The 19,502-nt window shown below is 44.9% G+C and overlaps 1 protein-coding gene across 1 annotated transcript in view; it reads right to left on the reverse strand.

The window, feature by feature from the left end:
* TP63 (tumor protein p63) overlaps positions 1-19,502 on the reverse strand; it is an 83,515-nt gene that overhangs the window by 35,447 nt on the left and 28,566 nt on the right. The window contains exon 2 of the mRNA XM_037407541.1: positions 17,307-17,561. Within this exon, the coding sequence (XP_037263438.1) occupies positions 17,307-17,561 (255 nt within the window). The remainder of the gene's footprint in view (positions 1-17,306; positions 17,562-19,502) is intronic.

Genomic DNA, 19,502 nt, shown 5'->3' on the forward strand with positions numbered 1-19,502 from the left:
AAGACCACCTGATAAAGGCCCTCTCCTACTCCTAAAGGACCAAACCATTTCTATAAAAGTCCCTCTGTCTTCTGGATTTACTGACCCAACGAGGCCATTCTCTAGTTCTGAGTCACAGAGAGAACGTAAGGATTAGGAAAGACAAAAATCACACCTAACTGAGCAAGTAGTAGTTTTACTGAGGACATAAAGATGTAGTAACTCAGCGCTAAGCTAGATCAATAAAGCGTGACAGCAGCTCCAGCATACTTAGGATGAATGGTGACTAAGTCAAACCTTTAAACCTTTTATTCATACAATTAAGCTTTGGGGATGAATAGCAAGAAAGTCAGACAAGAACATCATCACTAGCTATTACCAGCATTTGCAAGGTTCTTGGATCTGTATTTTACCCAGATCTTCCCCTTTCTCAGCGCTCTCCTTCCATCCTCAATGACTTAGCTAAGCACAGTCCTTGAGTCAACTCATGTGGTTTCTCCTGAGCCTACTTTCAAAGTCAAGACATGATTCAGCAAGGTGTTTAAGCAGATGCCTACCTTTAAGGATGGGAGCAGCCTTGCTGACTCCAACAGAACCAATAGATTTCACAGGGAATATTCACGTGCTAGAGGTTATGCACTCACTCAAGCGCCTTACTGAACAGAGACCTTGATTTTCCTACATACCGTGGGAAACAGCTTGTCAAGAACTACACTGAGGAATGCAGCAGCATTGCTGCTGCAGCCATCAGGCCATTGAGACATCCCCAAGTCCAGAACGCAGCACCTCACCCCCAGGCAGATAGCGAAGTCAATCCTGTGGCATCTTCTTTGCTAGGAAGTGCAACAAGCCCATCCCAGGCTAGGGGTATTCCTCCAGCTTTTCGTTATGCTCTCCAGCAGCCCCGAAGCTATGCAACTGCAGCAGCTAAGGGAAGACAGCCATTCTGCAGGGCAGGATTTAGAAAGGGCTTGCAATGGGGAATGTTAGCAGCAGTCCTTCCTATCCCTCTTAAAGAAATCAAAATCTTCAGTTTCGCATCTCCTGCCCTCCAAGAGAAGAATGAAAAACCACATCCCAGTTGGTATGCAGGCCAAAGGAAGATGTGCAGTAATACGTCACATGAGAAATGGAAGGCTTGAACACAGCATAGTTCACACCTGATTTAGCCAATATCTTGTTGCTTGATAATCTCAGCAAGAATGTGCAAGTGCATAAAGCAAGCTTGCATAGACCTGGATGCACTTTACACGCAAATCTAGAAGCCTGCTAGGTAAACTCATCAGGAATAATTGTCCAAATGCTCTATGACATAGTTACAGATCTATAAATTATTGAAAACAGATTACAGCAAATCTCTCAATACCCAGCAATTTATTTCACTGTGTAAATGAAAGGTAATAATGTCATCTGCATGACCTAACTGGAAACTTAACAGGAACGAATGTGGATTTAGATGCAAATCCTCATGACCACAATTTGAAGATGGCTTTCCAAGAAAAACACCAAACAGCTCTTTGTCCCTGCAGACCTCCTACCTCTGTACTGCTCCATTTGCAAACTGCAACTTCTGAAGACCCCAAGCCATGGATGCTTTGTGAGAAGACCTACCCCATTCAAAGCAAGACTGCTTTCCCAAACAAAAAGCAGTCTTTGTTACTGAATAACAATGAGAACAGGAATAGTTCCCTGGGAAACATAATTTTAAAGTCAGATTTCCTAACTAACCACACCCAATTAGTAAGTAATGCCATGTTTCTGAGCAATTATGGAATCCCTGCAGATTTTTCACTAGTTGCAAGTTTGCGATTTCCTCCATCTTCCCAACAAAAAAGGCAAAGACAACACCCACCCACCCCCTCATATAGATAGGAGGTAATTAAAGGCAAGCTCCTTTCTCCCTAAAAAGAAATAAAACAAAAAGGATCAAAACAAGACAGCGTTGCAACATCAGAAGTTATTGGCTCACACTGTCCGGCACTCCCGTTTTCCTTACAGCTCATACACGATGCATCAGAGAAAGGCGCAAAACCTCTATGGACAGAATGTGCTGTTACCCTGTGCGATGCTCTGCAGGTGAATTCCTGCCCTTGCAACAAGCAAGCTTCATCCTGAGACAGCTACCACGGGTCTCATAAGCTTGCACCACTGCAAGTGCTATCAAAGGTAAGACTTAAAACCAGCCCCTTAGCAGCTCTGAATCAAACGCTATCCAAAATGAGAAGACAGAGAGAGGGCTGGGACTAACGCTGGTAAGCCATTTGCAAGCGTAGCCTATTGAAGACAATCAGCTGGCACCAAAGAAAGCAAGGACTTCAAAACTGCAGAAGCTAACTACCCCTCCAGAATTTTATCAGCCACCACTATGCAGAGAAAGACACCATTAAACTATCAGTATAACCCCAAAAACCTCTTTCCATTGACCAGCATCACAACTGAATAACAGAAAAGGCCCCATAGGAAAACAAGTATTCATCTCTCCAGTTGCAGACAGCAAAGTGCCAGGATGCAACCCCCCCTCTAAATAGGATCAGAGATATGACAAAACACACTACAAGGATACAACCATGCTACTGCTATGATGGACAGCAAGATCATTATTATTTAAGGTGGCTCGCAAGGCTCCTTTGCACAAAACACCAGGTGAGAAGAAATAAACTGGGTTTTACAAAGCATGGAGGCAACAGATTGACACAACCCAGAGGGAGGCACTTTGGAAGAAGCAAACTGGTGAGGGAGAAGAAACCCTCGTCACAACACACCAGCTACCTGGTCCTGGAGGACAGCAAACGATAGAGGCCTAGCTAGACTGTAACTGTTGCCACATATTTCTTATTTAAATGCAATTTGTTTAATCTCAAGTTGGATTCAACCATCAAAGGCTCTCTTCTGTAGCACACTGACAGTTCACTCTAAATCTCTGCACCTTTAATCCTTTAATTAGCCAAGAAAAATGTGATCTCAACTCTTCCACCAGCCTAAGCTAATTTTCTGCATGGAGCTTCCAACTCCTGTAGGTTACAGGTTTTAGCTGCTCATATAGCCAAGGGGAAAAAACAAAACAAAACACTGCCGCCCTCCCCCCCCCCCCCCCCCCCCCCATTCCCACACAGGCTGATGTATGCTTCTCCATGTGCTGCCTCTCCAAAGAGCAAGGTCCTGAAAAGTCCTTGCAAGAGGGACCCATTTTCACATTGCAGTAGTGGGCTGAGAGGCTTAATTACATCACAAAATTCAGAGAAAGAGTGAGAAGAGGTTTTGATGTGTGGTACCAGAGTGGCTGGAGGGATTTGGGGACAAGGCAAAGTTTGTACAGGAGAGACATAAAACCTGAAAGTTAAGCCAGCACTTGAAGAAGAGAGTGTCATTCCCACCATGTGGCTCTGGCCACCTTCCTCAATGATTTTGAGATGGGAGCTCTAAAACAAGGAAACAAACCCCTGAATAGCCAACCATTCTGGAAGCTCTCTCCAAAAAAAAAGATTTCTCCAGAGATGAGCTCTGCTATTGCTCAAGAACTTCACAGCAACCCAGCTCTGAAGGCAGAAAAGAAAGACTGCATGAGTCACCAGCGCATCGGGACAGACATCCATTCGGGTAGCTTGAATTACGCATCAGGCTTTTCATGCAGTCCAGCAGAGCAAACTCAAGGAAGGATGAGAGAGCCACCTAAAGCCCTCTTGACTGAAAGCCCTAAGCAGAGGGAGTGAGGTACAACCTGCACCTGAACACAGCTCTGACTACCTCTCTAGGTCAGGATGCCTCCTGCAGGGCAAGACAAAAGCAACCAGTGTTCTTGCTCAATGCCTGCTAAAGGCATGCCCATAGTGCAGCTGCGGGGACTGCTGGCTTGCCACATGCTAACTCAGTGTGTGACAGGCAGGAGGAGTTCAGCCATGGCCAAGTCATCTCGGCAGAGCCCCCAGAATGTCACACTCAAGTTGCAACGTGCCAGAGGTAATGAACCTGACCCATTTCTGCAGCACCACACAGACACAGCAGCTCTCTTTCTAGGCACAGCATGACGAGTCCATGCAGCATGGCATGGAGCCTAAGGCTATCCCTAGCATGGGTGTCTACCTGCTGAGAACGGACAAGCTGTAGGAGGCCTTCCTGGTAGCTGGCCAGGGAACACAGTCACTAGGGACTTGACAAATGCATAAAAACACAAGAGTAAGAAGAGTAACCTCACTCTGATGAGCAAGTGCGCAATGGAAGAGCCCTGTCTACATCAAAGGCAGAGGACAGGCATTTCTGCATCTTGCACTTCCATAATTCACTTGTGTGTTGGGGCCTTGAAGAATGTTAGCACATGACCAGGGCTGCCTCACTTCGGCAAGCACTTTTGGTAAAGTCACAGCAGAATCTGGTGCGTGGCAAAGGGAGAAAAAAAGAAAAAAACAAACCCAAGAAAAAAAAAATTATAGCCTGCTGATCTTAAGCACTGGCAAAATACTACCCAAGTAGTATTACAACTCCATCTATGTAGAACAAAGCACTTTGAATGCACGCCCCTTTCCTCTGGTAGGATTTTAGAGGCAGTGTGTTCACATTCTTCACCTTATTCAGCCCAAATTAGTTACCCCCAGCTTTCCAGAAAGGAATCTAGCCCACAAGACAAGGAAAAAAAAGATCTGAGCAACAGTAGCTATACTCCACCGGTAATAGATTCTAGTCACACAGTTTGCACATTCAAAACTCACATTAATTTTATGTGCAAACCAGAAATATAGCTGCACGTGCATCTCGGGGGTCAGCTTAAAAAATAATAAATAAAACTGCAAATCTCAGTATGATAATGAGAACCCATCAGTGTGATGATATGAGAACCTCTATTACCAGCCTCACCACTTCAGCTGCTCCTGAGTCATATAACTGTTCTACACTGCCACAGGCCTAGAGAAAGAGGCATTTCAAGGTACAATTAAAGGCAGGCAAACGAGCTCTGCAAACTGCAGTTGGTAGATGTTCATTCCACATTCGGCTCTTACAGAACAAAGAGGATGGGAGTAGCTGGCAAGGAGCACTTGACTGGGAAGCTGTATTCTGGTGTCCAGGCAGTCAGCCTGGTAACTGGATCTCTGCACACTCTTTGATCGATGTATTAAAGAACATCCTTCCACCGACAGTCCTCAGGGTGGGTACACAAAGGTAGCGAACGCTTACCAGATTTGCTCCAGGCCAGAAAGCAAGCTCATTTTGCAGCACTAAGATGAGTAGTGTTTTTTCCTCTTTTCTTTTAAGAAAGAAAGAAAAAAAGGGGGGATTCTACAGTGCTCTGAAAACAGCTAATCAAATCATTAAAGTGCTTAAAAGTTTAATGAAGAAATCAAAGCTATTAAGCAAACATTCAGCTTGATGTCTCTTTCCCTTCTTACCCACCCTTCCTCAATGCATTCAAAACCTCTTTTTGCTGTGCTAAAACATGTTTGAACAGGTACTGAGATACAAACAAGTCTTGGCCCCATCTCATACAGAATGGATTGGTTGCAGATGTTCTCCTGCAAGCTACATCTTGTCTCCTGCAAGAGCATTCATCTCCAAAACACATCATTTCACCTACTTTGCCTGAAGCCAAAACTCAAAGGTTATTTAATTTTTAATATTTTTTTTTTATTAACTCTAACATACCTACAGCTGTGCAAGCAAAACCCCATCTGGTTTTTCAAGGCACAAAGAGGCAAGCGACTAAGTTTAGATAAATGTAACAAAGTTGGGGCAGTCATCTTTCTGTTCACCTCTGCAGCAGCCAACAGCAATGTCAGGGGTGCAATAAAACAAAAACCTGATATATTTCAGAGAAGCCTGACATATTTCACTATCTTCCTAGGACAAGTCAGACATGAGCTCATACAGTGGCAGGTGAGTCAGTGACGAGTCAGACAAGAGCCTCTTAATTAAGCTTTAGGGGTAGATGATCCCTGGAAGGTGTAATCAGATTGGTATGGCCAGTGGAAAAAGAAGAAAGAAAAAAAAAAAGCAAAAAAAAGCTGAGTGAACTGTTACACCCTTGCTGAGCCATGCCAGGCAGGCTGAAGGCAGCACGCTGCAGAGAGTTGGAGAGCCCCCAGCACACAGGAATACCTGACCATCCTGCACCACTCCCTGGCAGGCAGCGCCTGCTTGCGTGCTCAGCCCTGCTTCTCCTGGAGTAGAGAAATGCTGACTTCCCCAGTGAGCAGGTTATGCTGGGGTCATACTGTGGACTCTGCATGATCTGGGGGGTCCAGGGTAAGGTGCACCCCAGGAGTTCAAGTTTCAGAGGCAAGGGGACAGTTGGCAACAGCTCAGACCTGCATGGTGGAGAGGGAAGTGATCATTCCCAATCCATAACCAACAGAGTCAATCTTGGCCATGTGCATTATCAACCTTTAGAATGCTACCAAGCCACCCCACTTAAGAGAAAGACCCTGCGAGTTCTGCGTTTAGGAAGCTTCCCTGAAATAAGCTGCAAAACATGCATCAGAATATCAGTGTACTGAAACAAAACAGCCCCATTAAACAGATAGCGATCAGCAGGGTGACTAACAGCGTCAGAGCGTTTTTGTGCTCATGAAGTCAGATGTGCAGCATAGAAACTGTTTTCTTGCAACGTGTGTCCCTACAAATTCAACCTGGAACCTGGTTTGCCCACAGAGCTGCTCTTCCCGCCGGCCAGGGACCGTGCTATGGTGCTCCCTCTGAACACCAGCTGCACCAGTGCAACCCAGTTCTCCCCATCTTTATCTTGCATGGATCAGTCTGCCAAAAAACAAACCCAGAAAGACTCCAACCTCTGTAGCTTTTTGGAGAGGCTTGACAAAGGCAGGCAAAAATGACTCATCAGAGAAGTCACACACAAAGGGGATGCCAAATAAAGGCCAAATTCATTAATTCTGTATAGAAACTGTATGGCAAAACAAGTGGTCCACATGCTTTGTCTTTGTTAAATCTTACAGAACTAAATTGGGACTCTTCTGAAGCTTTTCCTAGGGGTCTCTTGCTTTGTGACTGCCAGTACTGTATGAAATTTTAGTAGGATATCTAGAAATGCACAGACTGTTTTTTGTTGGAGTCCCCTTTCCGCATACGCCTACAAGAACACAACCAAGGATGGGTCAAATAAAAAAAAAAAAGTGACTAAGAATGAGTAATATGAGCGGTCTGCAGCCAAAGAGACAGGAGACAAGGAACTCATCAGAAAACCAGCCACCACCTCGCTGATTAATGAACAGGTGTCATTCAGTGCTCAGCCACCTGACAAACATCTCACAGGAAGACTTTTTCTCTCCCACCCATGGTGATGCTGACACTCAAATGCAAGCGGAGCAGGTGGGCTGCCTGCCCTGCAAACACCCTCCAGGCTGGGCACCGAGGCCAGCAGCACTGCTCCTGTCCCTTCCCTGTGGGCACCCCCTCCAGCCCCACATTTTAAACCGTGTCCAAGGAACTGTGGGTGCAGGTTTCATTGCAAACCTGGGCTCTCTCTGGTTCCATTGCAAGGTCAGGAGCAAGTCAGCTCCCAGCCATGGCTCACGTGGATGAACTAATAAGCCCTGACAAGTGGCAGGGTGAGTTTGCCAAGGCTCTGCACCACAGCTAACACAGCAGTGCTGCTATAGCATCATGCTCTGGCTACATAACAGGAAGAGGCTTTCCCTCGTGCTGTAGCCCTCAAATGGCCTCTGCAGCAGTAATTTTCACACCTGGCAGGCCTGATGCTGGTAAAGCTGGAGATCTCAAGCAGGGGAAGCAATAAGCCAACTAACACCCAGGTAGTTTCAAGCTTTAGCCTGGAGATATGCTTTGGTTCCTTCAAAATTTAGTTTGTAAAAAGGCTGATGTCCTGTAAACAAGTCAAAATAAGAGGCTTGAAAGCTAAGTCTAGTGATACCAGACACACAGCAAGCAGCAGTCCCCCGCTGTCCCCCCGGGCATTTCGCATCAGGGGTCTAAGCGCTTTACAACACAGCATCATGGTGACACAGTCCCAAAGTTGAGGATGGGTATGTGGAAAGGGGGAAGAGAAGGGAACAGAGGCAGAGGGATGACTTGCACAACATCACCCTGATTACATCTAAATCACAGAGCAGGAGCAGCTCTCAGGCTGGGCTCGAGCCAAATCTGCTGCTCGTCCATGCTGCTCCCTAAGCACGGCATCTGCGGGCGGCACGGCTTCTCTGCCCAGGAGGGGAGCGTGGGGCACCCCGGGGCACACAGCAGGCAGGGGGGAGAGCCCCAATACAGCCATCGTGGCCAATGGGGAAAACAGCAGAGCCACAAAGTTTAAACCCAAGTCCCACCTCATTTGTTCAGGAAATACAGGTCAGCCTCGAGTGCTGCTTTCCTGCATTTTTCAGCTTTCTGTAAAGCTGAATTTAGATTAATTTCAGCAGGTAACATATATCAGCAGATAGTAAACCACTCCTTTTTATCAGACAAGTAATATTTTGCTCTCCTCAAAGAAAACGCTCTTCTAAAATACAGGGAGAAGTAGCACTCTCCTCCAGTGGCTCCACCGAGTTTTGCTCCGATGTTTAAGTGTTATCTTTAACAACTGGAAATGATAAAGTTTGTATCAATACTCGGTTATGTTTGCAAGAGGATCTAAGCTCTTATTTGGGTAACTATCCTACTGTGTTTACAATATCAAATCTGACACACCTGCACATAGTAAAACCTCATGAAAAGATTTCCATTGCATAATAAAGTTCATGCTCTGTCTATACAGAAGCCATCCCTACCCAGCACACTACTTTTTTAAACAAAGTAGGAATTTCTTCACAGCGTATGATCTGCCAAGCACTGGAGCTGAACCCTCAGCATACAGAGCACCACACACACAACACACACAATATTCTGCTTGCTTCAGCACGCTGCCAAACTGCTGCTTGTTCTGTATCAATTTGGCAGGGAAAGAGTATTTATGACAATTGCCGTACTTCAGCCGACCTGGGGAAAAGGAATGATCAGCTCCAAGGTCAGTCTGTCTGCAAGGTGAGCAATATCTCTTGCACCAGTCTACCTGAAAACCTTTACCCAAAAGTAACTTAAACCAGTTATTGGTATATTTTCTGCACAAATTTTTGTACTATTGAAATATCTTTTAACAGTGCTCAGTTGATACAGTTTAAAGTTACGCGGCTTAATGGTATGGGGGAAACTGGCAACCTTTGTAGGAAACCCTCCTTGCCCCAGAGCAGGCTGCCTTCCTTCTGGCCCAGCTTGCCATGACCCTTGGAGAGGTAAGGAGGTGACTCCGCTGATGCCTCATTCAAGCTCTGCCGGGCGGCTTTGTATGCTTAGCACTTGTGAAACCCAGGAGAGCACAGCAGCTTTCACAAGGCAGCCTAGAGGCAGTCCCCATGCTGAACACTACAAAAAACCCAAAGCATCCAAAAAAACCCCCCCCCCCAACAAAAACCCAACCACCACGCAAAAAACCTCAGAAAGGCAAACACCTCACTCCAAAAAAAACTACTAGTTGGAAAACTCTGGCACTTCTGGTGCTTTGGTTTCCCTTCTCTAAAATGGCGACTACACTCCTGATTTGCCTAGCAAGCAAAGGTGTTTGCCGATGAGGAAAGTAATGTTTGTGCAGCACTTTGAAGATTTAAAGTACTACATTAATCCTACATGTTGTTCTTAGTAGAAGCCAATTTTCAACTAAGAGGAAAGGGGGGGAAGGGTAATTTAAATAGTGACCCTCCCCTACTTCAAGATGTTCACTCATCTCCCAACATCAGCTATTCTTATCTGTAAATGTTTTTTTAACCCTTCCTTCTCATAGTTCTCAGAAACCACAAGTCTCATTCAGCTTTTATTTGAAAAATGGCTTCTTTCCAGGCTGTGGCTGTTTCTTGTAAAGTTAATTCCTTTGGTAATATTGCTGGAGGCGCATTGGTATGTTTGGTGTGTGTATATACACATATATATTTTCCCCCTTTTCATACGGTGTTGTTTTTATATATGTGTAGTGAAAGATACCTAATCCAGGATTATGATTCTCTTTATTCCTTTCTCATGAAAGTAGGTGGGGCTTTTTTGTGCAAGTTGCGTTGATGAAAATTATGTTTAATTAACACTTTTTTCTCTCCACATAGACAAAAAAAAAATTCTCATTAAAAACCAAAGAAAGTTTCTTGCACTTAATTCTCCTCTGAATTTTTCTTCAAAAATAACTAAAACCTTAAAGCACATTTTCTAAAGGGGGGGGGAGGGGGAAGTGTGATGCACATACAACTAGAAATTGCTTGTGTGAAACAGCTGAGGGATCTTCTGCCCCTGTGGAGGACACGACCCCTCCCAATGACTTTCCTCTCCATCCTCCTGTGTCTGATCCTAATGTCTCAGTGTTTTTCACTTACAGATCCTGGGGCACCTGTAGCAAGCTCTAACTGGTTTCCTGTTACACTGGGAGAGAATCAGCTGCTAACAGCAACCAAGAGGCTAAATCTTAGTTGAAAGAGAGGGACATCCATACCATCTGAAGCCTGCTGGGTGCCCAACACCAACTATGTGAAGAGCAAAGCACATGCCATTGCAAGGCAGGAGACCCAAGTTTTCCATTCCCAGTGCTGGCAGATAGCAATTCATACAATAAGTAAATAACTTCCCTTCTCATCCCTCCTGGGCATCGCTAGCTGCATGGGGTACAGGCTGCCCCCCACTGCGCGGTCTTACACCACAGCGCAGCTCTGTCATCATGGAAGGCACTGGTCTAATAGGGAGCATATGGCAAATACCCAGTTCATGTAGGGAGGCTATATTCCCTTGGTAGGATTTACAAAACAATACCGGATACAAAAAGGAAAATGAAAAAACGAACCAAGACAGCTCATATCGTAAGACATTTTCTGGAAACTATTATACAGATCTCTATGGCTGCTTGTAAAGAGTAACAGAAGAAGATAACTGCTCATAAAAACAAATATACATGACAATGATATTAAGGGGAAAAAGCACAATTACATTCTAATGGGAACCTAATGCACTCAGATCTCCTTTTACTCAAGCATAAAAACCCAAACAGAAGCCAGCAGGCCCCTCCTGGCTGGTTCTCACAGGTGAACTGGTTCTTCCCAGCTTCGCTAGCTTGAAAACACCTCCCTGCCGTGAGAAAGGAACCTCCTTCAAAGACAAGCCCGACTCCTCTGTTTCCAGGTAGATGACACCTAGGACAAGTTACATATGCCTCAGCAACCTTAGCGTTAGGCTTTGTAATGTCAGAGAGGGAAACACAATTCACAAGCTGTTCAAGCAGGGAAGCGTGATCACAACCTCCCTGTGCAGGAGAACAATGGTGGCAATCAACACCCTCCCTGCCTCCCTGGCTGCTCTGGGCCAGGAGGCAGCACACGATGATGGAAACAGCCTCTCCAGGCAGGCAGGCTGCAGGAAGCTTGAGGAAGCCAAACCTTAACCCTTCTCACCCGAGACAAATGCCCAAATACAGAAGCCTCCTGCTTTGCCACCAGCAGCCACCAGCCAGGCTCTGAGCTCACACCATTGCATCAGCTCCCCCAGCCCCCAGTGTGCACATCCACTGACTGCAACCCCATCTCCTCCTCCACTGCCTTCTCCTTCCAGATCGCTTCTCTCCCTTTGGATTACCCCTTTGGCTTTCCCTTCCTCACTCCTGCTGTAACAAGTGGTGTCATCACCAGCACAATCAGTTTTGCTGGGCAACGCTGGGCTGAAGAGAAAGCCTACGTTTAGAGGCATGAGAAGGTTAGCAGAGTGGCCGGCAGGCTCCCAATTTCAGTGCTCGGTGAAGACTCCAGACCCTCTGCACAAATGAGTTTCTTAGAAGGACCCTTCTCAGCTGCCCAGTGAATACCGCTAAAGCCTACATCATTGCTGACTGGGAGCCTCTGAGGGCAGGGAAATTCAAAATCCTGTAACAAGACCACTTCCACTCCCTTTCTCCTGACAGCTTTAAACATAACATTGAAGGGTGAAACTGGAAAGCTCTGATTGCACTGACCAACACATCACCATGGAGTAAGAAAGCAAAGATTTCACATGAACACTTAGCACAGCCCCACAAGCGTGTTCACTGGGAGAGTCACCAGCCTTCAAATAAAAAGTTCTCATGTATGATGCAGAAAGATAATCAACAGCCAGGACAATAGTGGACATTACCAGTTCTATTAAAGCAATGCACTGTTTGAACAGATTATTTAAGAGAACACTGAACACCTAATTAAGGGCTGTTGAGTCAAGGCGGTGCGCACATCTAATTACCCTCTCACTACTTCACTATGCTTGTGCATGGTCCTCTAATTCATTTTATAGAGATTAGGAAAAAAATTCCCAATTTTACCAGGTGGTTCAGGACACAGAATATATATATAAAATGGAATAAATCAATCTGAAATAAAAAGGCTGAGATAGCCCAGCCAAGGAATCTGTACTCTCAACCACAGAAACCTGTTATTGCTCGCGTGGACTAATTTAAGTGCATTCCTTTCACCTTCCTTAAAATGCAGCTTTTCCAAATAAACTAACCCCAGCCAGCACAATCCTTTACTTGCTTTCATGCATGTTGCACAGGCTGTTATCCAGCTTTGCTAGCAAAAAGAGTCCAAAATTTGAGCATTTTCTTATAGCTGTAGGTACAGTAGAGTTTATTGAGAACAAGGAGCCTGGCTGGAGCACAGGTTGCAGCTTTGCAGAGCTCTGTGTTTCATAACAAAGCCCTGAAAGGACCAACCCAGCTTAGCTTCAGCCTACTGCAGGGCATGAGAATAAACTGGAAAACTCTGGTATTGCCAACACCTGAATTATGCAAGTCTTGCAGGGCTGGGTGTCTGTCTTCAGCAGAATCAAAAATTTGCAAGTAAATTTCAGTTTTCATTTAAAAACTTAAAGCAATTTCTACCTCCTTTTTCCTTAACCCTCGTGACTACCAAGAAAAGCTTGGAAAAGATTTAGTAGATGCACCCTAAAGGTTCAAAAACCTGGGGGAGAATAAGAAGAACCTGTTTGTCTTTTTAAAAGTCTCATGACTTATAAGGTGGTATCTTGCTTATGGGGATGGGTGGATCCGATTCATTTTTTGATAGCTTGCATTTGGCAGTACTGTTAACTTTTACTTACCTTGACATACAATTTTAATTTTTACTTTCCTACTGCAATCATGTTCTTCCCCATGTAACAGGTTCTGCTAGTGACAGGTGATTGCCAAATCTTTTTTTGGGGGGGAAGCCAGTGCAGTTGTTTGTTTATTTATTTGTGCTCAGAGTGGGTGGGGAAGATTGGCACACAACTTACTTCCACAAAAAAAAAAAAAAAAAAAAAAAATCTGAGGTGGCACACTTTTGAAATGCCTTGTTTTCTTCTGCTGCAGAAACAGGAGGAGATATTGCAGGCATGGGAATATGGGAATTCTTGCAGGGGAAATATCCCGCAATAAATGAGACACAGTTGTGCATAAGGTCTTACTGCACCCAATTCATAGGGCTTCTCGCTCATCCTCAACAACCTACTCTCTATCTCAGCATTACAAACGATAACTGCTTGTTCCTTTGTAGCATGGTTTTCAAGGTTTTATCATACTATGAGTATGCATGTGAGAAACTTTGTTCAATTTAGACTACTATGGCTTTTGTTTTTAAACACTTCAGTAGAATTTCCATTGTTAAAGATTTTCCTTCTGAAAAGACTGATTAACCTGCTTATATTCTTTCTTGTGTTCTCAGGTCATTAATTAAAAAAAATAATCAAGGATGCTTATAAAGTCCTCTGCAATCCAATCTCAATTTGTCATCATTAATTAGTTCAACATTGCATACAAATGAAGACCTAACCTGATTAGACAGCATGTTTTACTGGAATTCCTACTTAAGGTCATGAAAGACTTCAGAGAGAAAAATCTGTAATATTTTCAAAGTGAACTGCTCATACATATGAAATCGTCCTCTCACCTAGCAGCAGCTAGTGTTTCTCTCTGAAATTTTTGGGCATTTACTTTTCTCTCCCCACCCCCCCTTTAATCAGGAGCCCATCGTGAACCTAAGCAAAGAAGTAGTCCTGATGTTAGACTCATCTCCCTCCCAGCCTACCCTATACAAATCCTGATGATTTGGCACTGTCCTAGGACAATAAACCTGCCCCATAGAAGAGTCTGCAGAACTTGAAGGGAGGAGCAGAGATAGTTTTAGGAAAAAATATGATTCCAGGGCTGTTTTCAGAGACGTGGCATTTACGTACGCTGCGAGTACCCTCTCTCCTTTCCCCCACTTCCAACAGAAGTAACCTTTGGATTCACACATGGTTCCAGATTATTGCCTCCAAACCACTCAGATTGGGAGCTAAATGCACAAAGTGGCTGAGAAACCTGGAGGAGCATCTTCACAGGTCTCTCGTCCTCCCATGAAAGCAGCTCTAGCTTTTTAAAGAAATAACCCAGTCCTCTTACCAAGCCCACAGCCTTCACTCCCATGACCTAATCTGACATGACTCAACCCAGAAGCTCAGAGGAGCTCCAGTGAAATGCACTGTCAGCCAGGACAGCAGGTCCCCTGCTGTCACCACCAAGCTTTCCCAGCAGGGCAAGGTGGGTCAGCCTGGCTCATCCTCCCCCAAACAGGGGAAAGTGCGATACAATGGATTTCTTTACTTAATACTGTTACCCTGGGGAACAGCAAGAGGGGAAAAAAAAGAACTAAGAAACAAGGCTTTCAAGTTTTGGACTCTTAATAAGGGTGGGGCCACCAAGTAATTAAACTTTTAATAGGTCACTGCAGTGGAAGAAACTCTTCCAGTTGGGTAAGTTCCTAATCCATCATTAAAAAAAAAAAAGACGACAGGCATTAATCAAAGCACATGAAGTCACATGGGGGGGATGAGCAACTCCGAGAACTTGCTCTTGCTAAGAGGATGGGGCAATCACTCCTCCTTTCATCAACATTTCATGCATGTTTCCACATTTCTCAGGATGGCAGCGGGAAAGAGAGCCTTCACGTCCTTCCCCACCCACCCCACTGATAAAGCTGTCGAACGCATATTACCAACCACTCAAGAGCCCATGTGAAATGAGTTGGTGGATTAATTAGCAGAAGGGCAGAGCTCCGAAGATGGAAAGATGCTCTACTGTAAAAGGCGTATTGATTGAAGGTCCCCAGCCACCACCGCAAGACCGTCATCATCCACTGTGAACATACAGTACACTGCCAGCTCCTGCACAAGCAGCTAAAACTAGGTCACTTGGCTCAGCACAGGGACACCTGGACCACACTCAGTCTTCCCTGATCAGAGAGCTGTTTGGATGCCCATTCCTCTAGGAAAATATAAGGACTTACACCTAGACAGACTGCAACAGTTACGGGGAGCACACCTTCATCTGTTGATAGTGTGGTCCACAAAAGGGCAAAAGAAAAGGAGGGGAGGCTAAACATGCCTTCTCCCAGGCTGCACATGTTTGGTGACTGTAGTCACCAAGGAGTAATTTTATTTATCTTTTAAAGCCAGCATGTAATCTGACCTTTAACTGCTACCCAGATCCACTTCAAAACCCAGCTTCCACTTCTACCCTAGAAAGCCACTATCACTGCAGGGAAACATCTCAAGTGCTGGCTTAACTTTAAGCTTGTGAGTAGTTCGCTCGTCTTCAGCTCTGCCAACAGCCTACTCCACACATTCAAACCGCATTTCAAAAGACCGCTTTTAGTAGTGGAAAGGACAGCATCAAACACTTTGCTTCCCTCCAGCTGCACTAGATGATTCTTTGTACCATAGGTAACAAAACAGAATGTCTTTTCATAGCTCCTTTAAAGGACCCTCTCCAGAACAGCCTGCAAAAATCCAAGGGTAGAATTTGCTTGCTCTGAGAAACAGAAAGTAGAGCTAACCAATGGTTTCCTTACCTGAAGGGAAGTGAAAATAAATAGTGTGTGTAGTGTAAGAGGAGAAACCTGGACATGAACACAAGTGTAAACTACAGCAGGGCATCACTCCCAGTGCAGATAAGGAAAGGTGCGATTTCGACCTCACTTAAAAACCCTTCACTCTTTTATACATAAACAAATGAGAAGTGCAGTTTTGAGCAGAGATATCACATTTTAACTCCCTTTATCATAATACTCTGAACAAAGTTTTTCTTATGAGTTTTAGAGAAATTTTACTGGGAAAGGCTTTTAAAATATAAGTATGTGAAGTTACTGTGATTTATTGTTACATGGCATCTTTTTCTAGAGTGGAGCACACTGGCTCTACTGCTTTGCTGGCAGGAGTTTGTTAGTTGCAATTCCAGCTAGATTGTATTTAAATTTGAGATTGAAGTAGTTAATCAGATTAAAAAGGATTAAAAAGGAAAAAAACCCCACACTATTTTAATGGTCTTAGCTTTAGGTAAAAAGTGTATCTGTTTTGCTTAAAAAAAACCCCAAAACATCCCAACGAAAATTGAGTCCCTGCTTCTATTCAGGTATCATGGAATAGGACATTATTCAGTGCACCTACTCCAAGTGCTTGAAGGAGAGGAAGGCAAATATAGAACAACTTTAAGACAGCAATATTCTCCACGGCAAACATCTCTGCTCCAGAGCCCTGAACCACAGCAGATGTACATCTCCAGCAGTTCTGTGTCCTGGGCTACAAAGATTCCAGAGCTTGAACAATCAAGCCAGCTCCACCAAAAATCAAGTTTGGTTTCAAGCTCCATCCATCAGGTTTGGGTTTTGTTTGGGTTTGGAGTGTTTTGGGTTTGTTTGTTTTTGGTTTTTTCCTTTTATAAGAAGAAAGGTACTATTCTGACAGCAAGAATAAAAACGTTAAGTAAAAAAATTAAAATAATATACACACAAACAAGCCAAGTACTTCAGGGCTGACCTGAGCTGGTGACGCTGGGGTTCCCACATCAGCTCCAAGAAGGGAAGGACATAGACAAGAAGAAAGCCCTGCACTCCATGGGTCGGAGCAAGCAGAACCATCTCTGTGCTGCTGGCATGGCCCTGCATGCCAAACCTCACATGAACCCATGGATGCTGAAGCCAGCCCGGGGAAGTGCTGAAGACATACTTATGCCCACCCCATGCTTTACACCAGTGTACCTGCTCGACCCAAGTGGAGAGCCACTGTTTTATCACACGTGGTCTTTAGGCGACTGGTTTTTTTGCAAGGCATTTTATTCATTTGGGATTTAGTGATATTATTGAGGGTTAAATTCCCACCACACCCTCCCAGAGCAGCCAAGATAAATTTCTCCCTCTTGTGTGACATGTCATGCACTGAAGAGGACACAGGTCACACTGCTCTTGCACAAGCCTGGGTATGTATCATATGAATAATGTTACTACTGGCATTGGGACAGAAGCCAGAGGAGCAAAGCAATGCTGCGTCCTTACCGTCCACGTTGCTGACTTTGCTGTGCTGGACTGCTGAAATGATACATCAAAGCTGTGAGGTCCTGGGTAGTCTGTGTTGGAAGGGATGGCTGGGGAGGGCGAGAGGGCGTCAAAAGTTGAGCTGGGCTGGGCATAAGGCGAGGGGGCTGTGACGCTGTTCTGCGCGTGCTCCGTGTTGTAGGGGCTGGTGGAGGAAGAGCCATTCTGGATCTGCTGGTCCATGCTGTTCAGGAGCCCCAGGTTCGTGTACTGCGGCTAGAGGCAAAGAGATGCACAGGAATGTTACAGAAGCAACATTAGCACAGGCTGGCTAGCCACAGCATAGCCTTCATGATCGGGGATGCACAGCATGACCTCAGCACACGTGTCACACCAGAAGGAAAGAGATTTGTGAAGAATAGACCCCTTCACATTGGTGACTGAAACCGAAAGAAGCTTCTCAGTCATATAGTAGATCAACAGCCGAGCTGGGAAGAAGACCTTACACATAACAAGGATGTGATTCACAGGGTGGCAAGCTGTCTCGAAGAGACAGGCTGCCTATGTCTAGAACACCCAGACCTAGACCTTTTTAGAAGGGCTGCTATAACCCGATAAAAATCACCAGGTTCACAACAGTGCAACTGGCTCTAACTTGCCCAAGGCTGCATCGTCTCTGACGGTCTCCTGTTCTACACAAAGACTGCTCCTCTTTTTGTGGATCTGACCCTGCTATGCACAGTGCCATTTAGGACCTCTAACTCAAGTAGTAACTGCACTGAAGTGTGTGATTCACTGGAGAAAAGGTTCATAGCACTGAACAGGTTGCACCATGCACTCAATTCCCAGTGACCAGTCACAGGCAGTAACAGAGAGGAATTAAAGGTCTCCTCAAGTAGCATGGAAGGCTTTTCCACATACTTTAGAAAGCAGCAATTGCCACAGTGTGCAGCACTTAAATTAGCAGATGTCACTGTGCCCCAAAAGTAGCCTCCAGGTACAAACAATGTGAAAAAATTGAAGATATCAAAAATGAAGGCTAAGGAATGGAGCACAGAAAGGCTAGGATTAGGCATATGGTTTTTTCTGCTAACCTCTCCCTAATCTAATGTCCTGAATTCTATGTGTAGCCCTGGTCCCCTGCCTCAAAGAGATGAGAGGGGAACAAAGTTCAGAGAAAGGTGACAAGAGCGAGCAAACCCTTTCAGTGTCTTCCTGTAATACAGCAGTAGCTGACTACTTTTCAGCCTGGACAAAAAGACAATGAGGAGAGAGATGGAACTCAGTATGACAGAAGTGGATAAATTCCTAAGTTACATGGAAAAAAAAAAAAGGAAACAGGACATTAATTTTCATGATCTCTTAATAGAGAAGCTGGGGAACAACAAAACATCTCGAGCAGAATTTTGGTTTAACACACACAGAGTGGTTCTTCACAAAGCCCACAAATAATCATGGATTTTTCTGCCACAAAATGGTGCGGATACTAAAAGTTTACATATGTTCCAAAAGGCATCAGACAAGTTCTGCTGGAGAAAAATCCATCAAGGCAAGCGTATCTGATTTTAAAATTCTGAACCACAAATAGTTGTAAGCTGGGAAAGTACTCTGGGGAAAGACAATTGCACAACTACCCCACTCTTTTAAACCTCCAAAGGACCCAGCACTGGCCACAGAGACAGGGCAGCAGGTGAGCGGTACACGGGGTTCAGCCAGGCACACGTAGCCTGATCCTTGTGTATGTCCAAAGGGCATTGTTTGTGCCCAGCTTAGGCAGAGCAGCATCCAACAGGTTTGTGGTACCCACCCCCAGCAGCTCTGGGAACAACAATGAACACGCAGCAATACATGCACCTGGTTTTACTGTTATGGCAGAATGCCCTCAGGCTCTTCTCCTTGTCCAAGGGTCCGAGCACCTCACATCCCTGCACATCCTATAGCTTCAATCCCACCCAGAACCATCAAGCTCACATATCTCTCAGTATTTCAGCCAGTCTGCTCCCAGCTTCCCTCTTCTTTCCAACAGCTGCTCCCTTTTCCAGAGACAACTTGGTGTTATCGGCCAAACAGCAAAGATTCCCTGAGTCAGAGCACCAATGGCAAGACCCATAACAAAAAGCTTTCCCAATACTGGGAATCCCACCAGTCCTACTGAAGTTTGGAGCAGCACATTGTCACTCCTCAAAGGACCTGAAAGGGAATGGCACAAGCTATCTG

Source organism: Falco rusticolus, chromosome 13, assembly GCF_015220075.1.
Source record: "Falco rusticolus isolate bFalRus1 chromosome 13, bFalRus1.pri, whole genome shotgun sequence".
Classification (NCBI taxonomy): domain Eukaryota; kingdom Metazoa; phylum Chordata; class Aves; order Falconiformes; family Falconidae; genus Falco; species Falco rusticolus.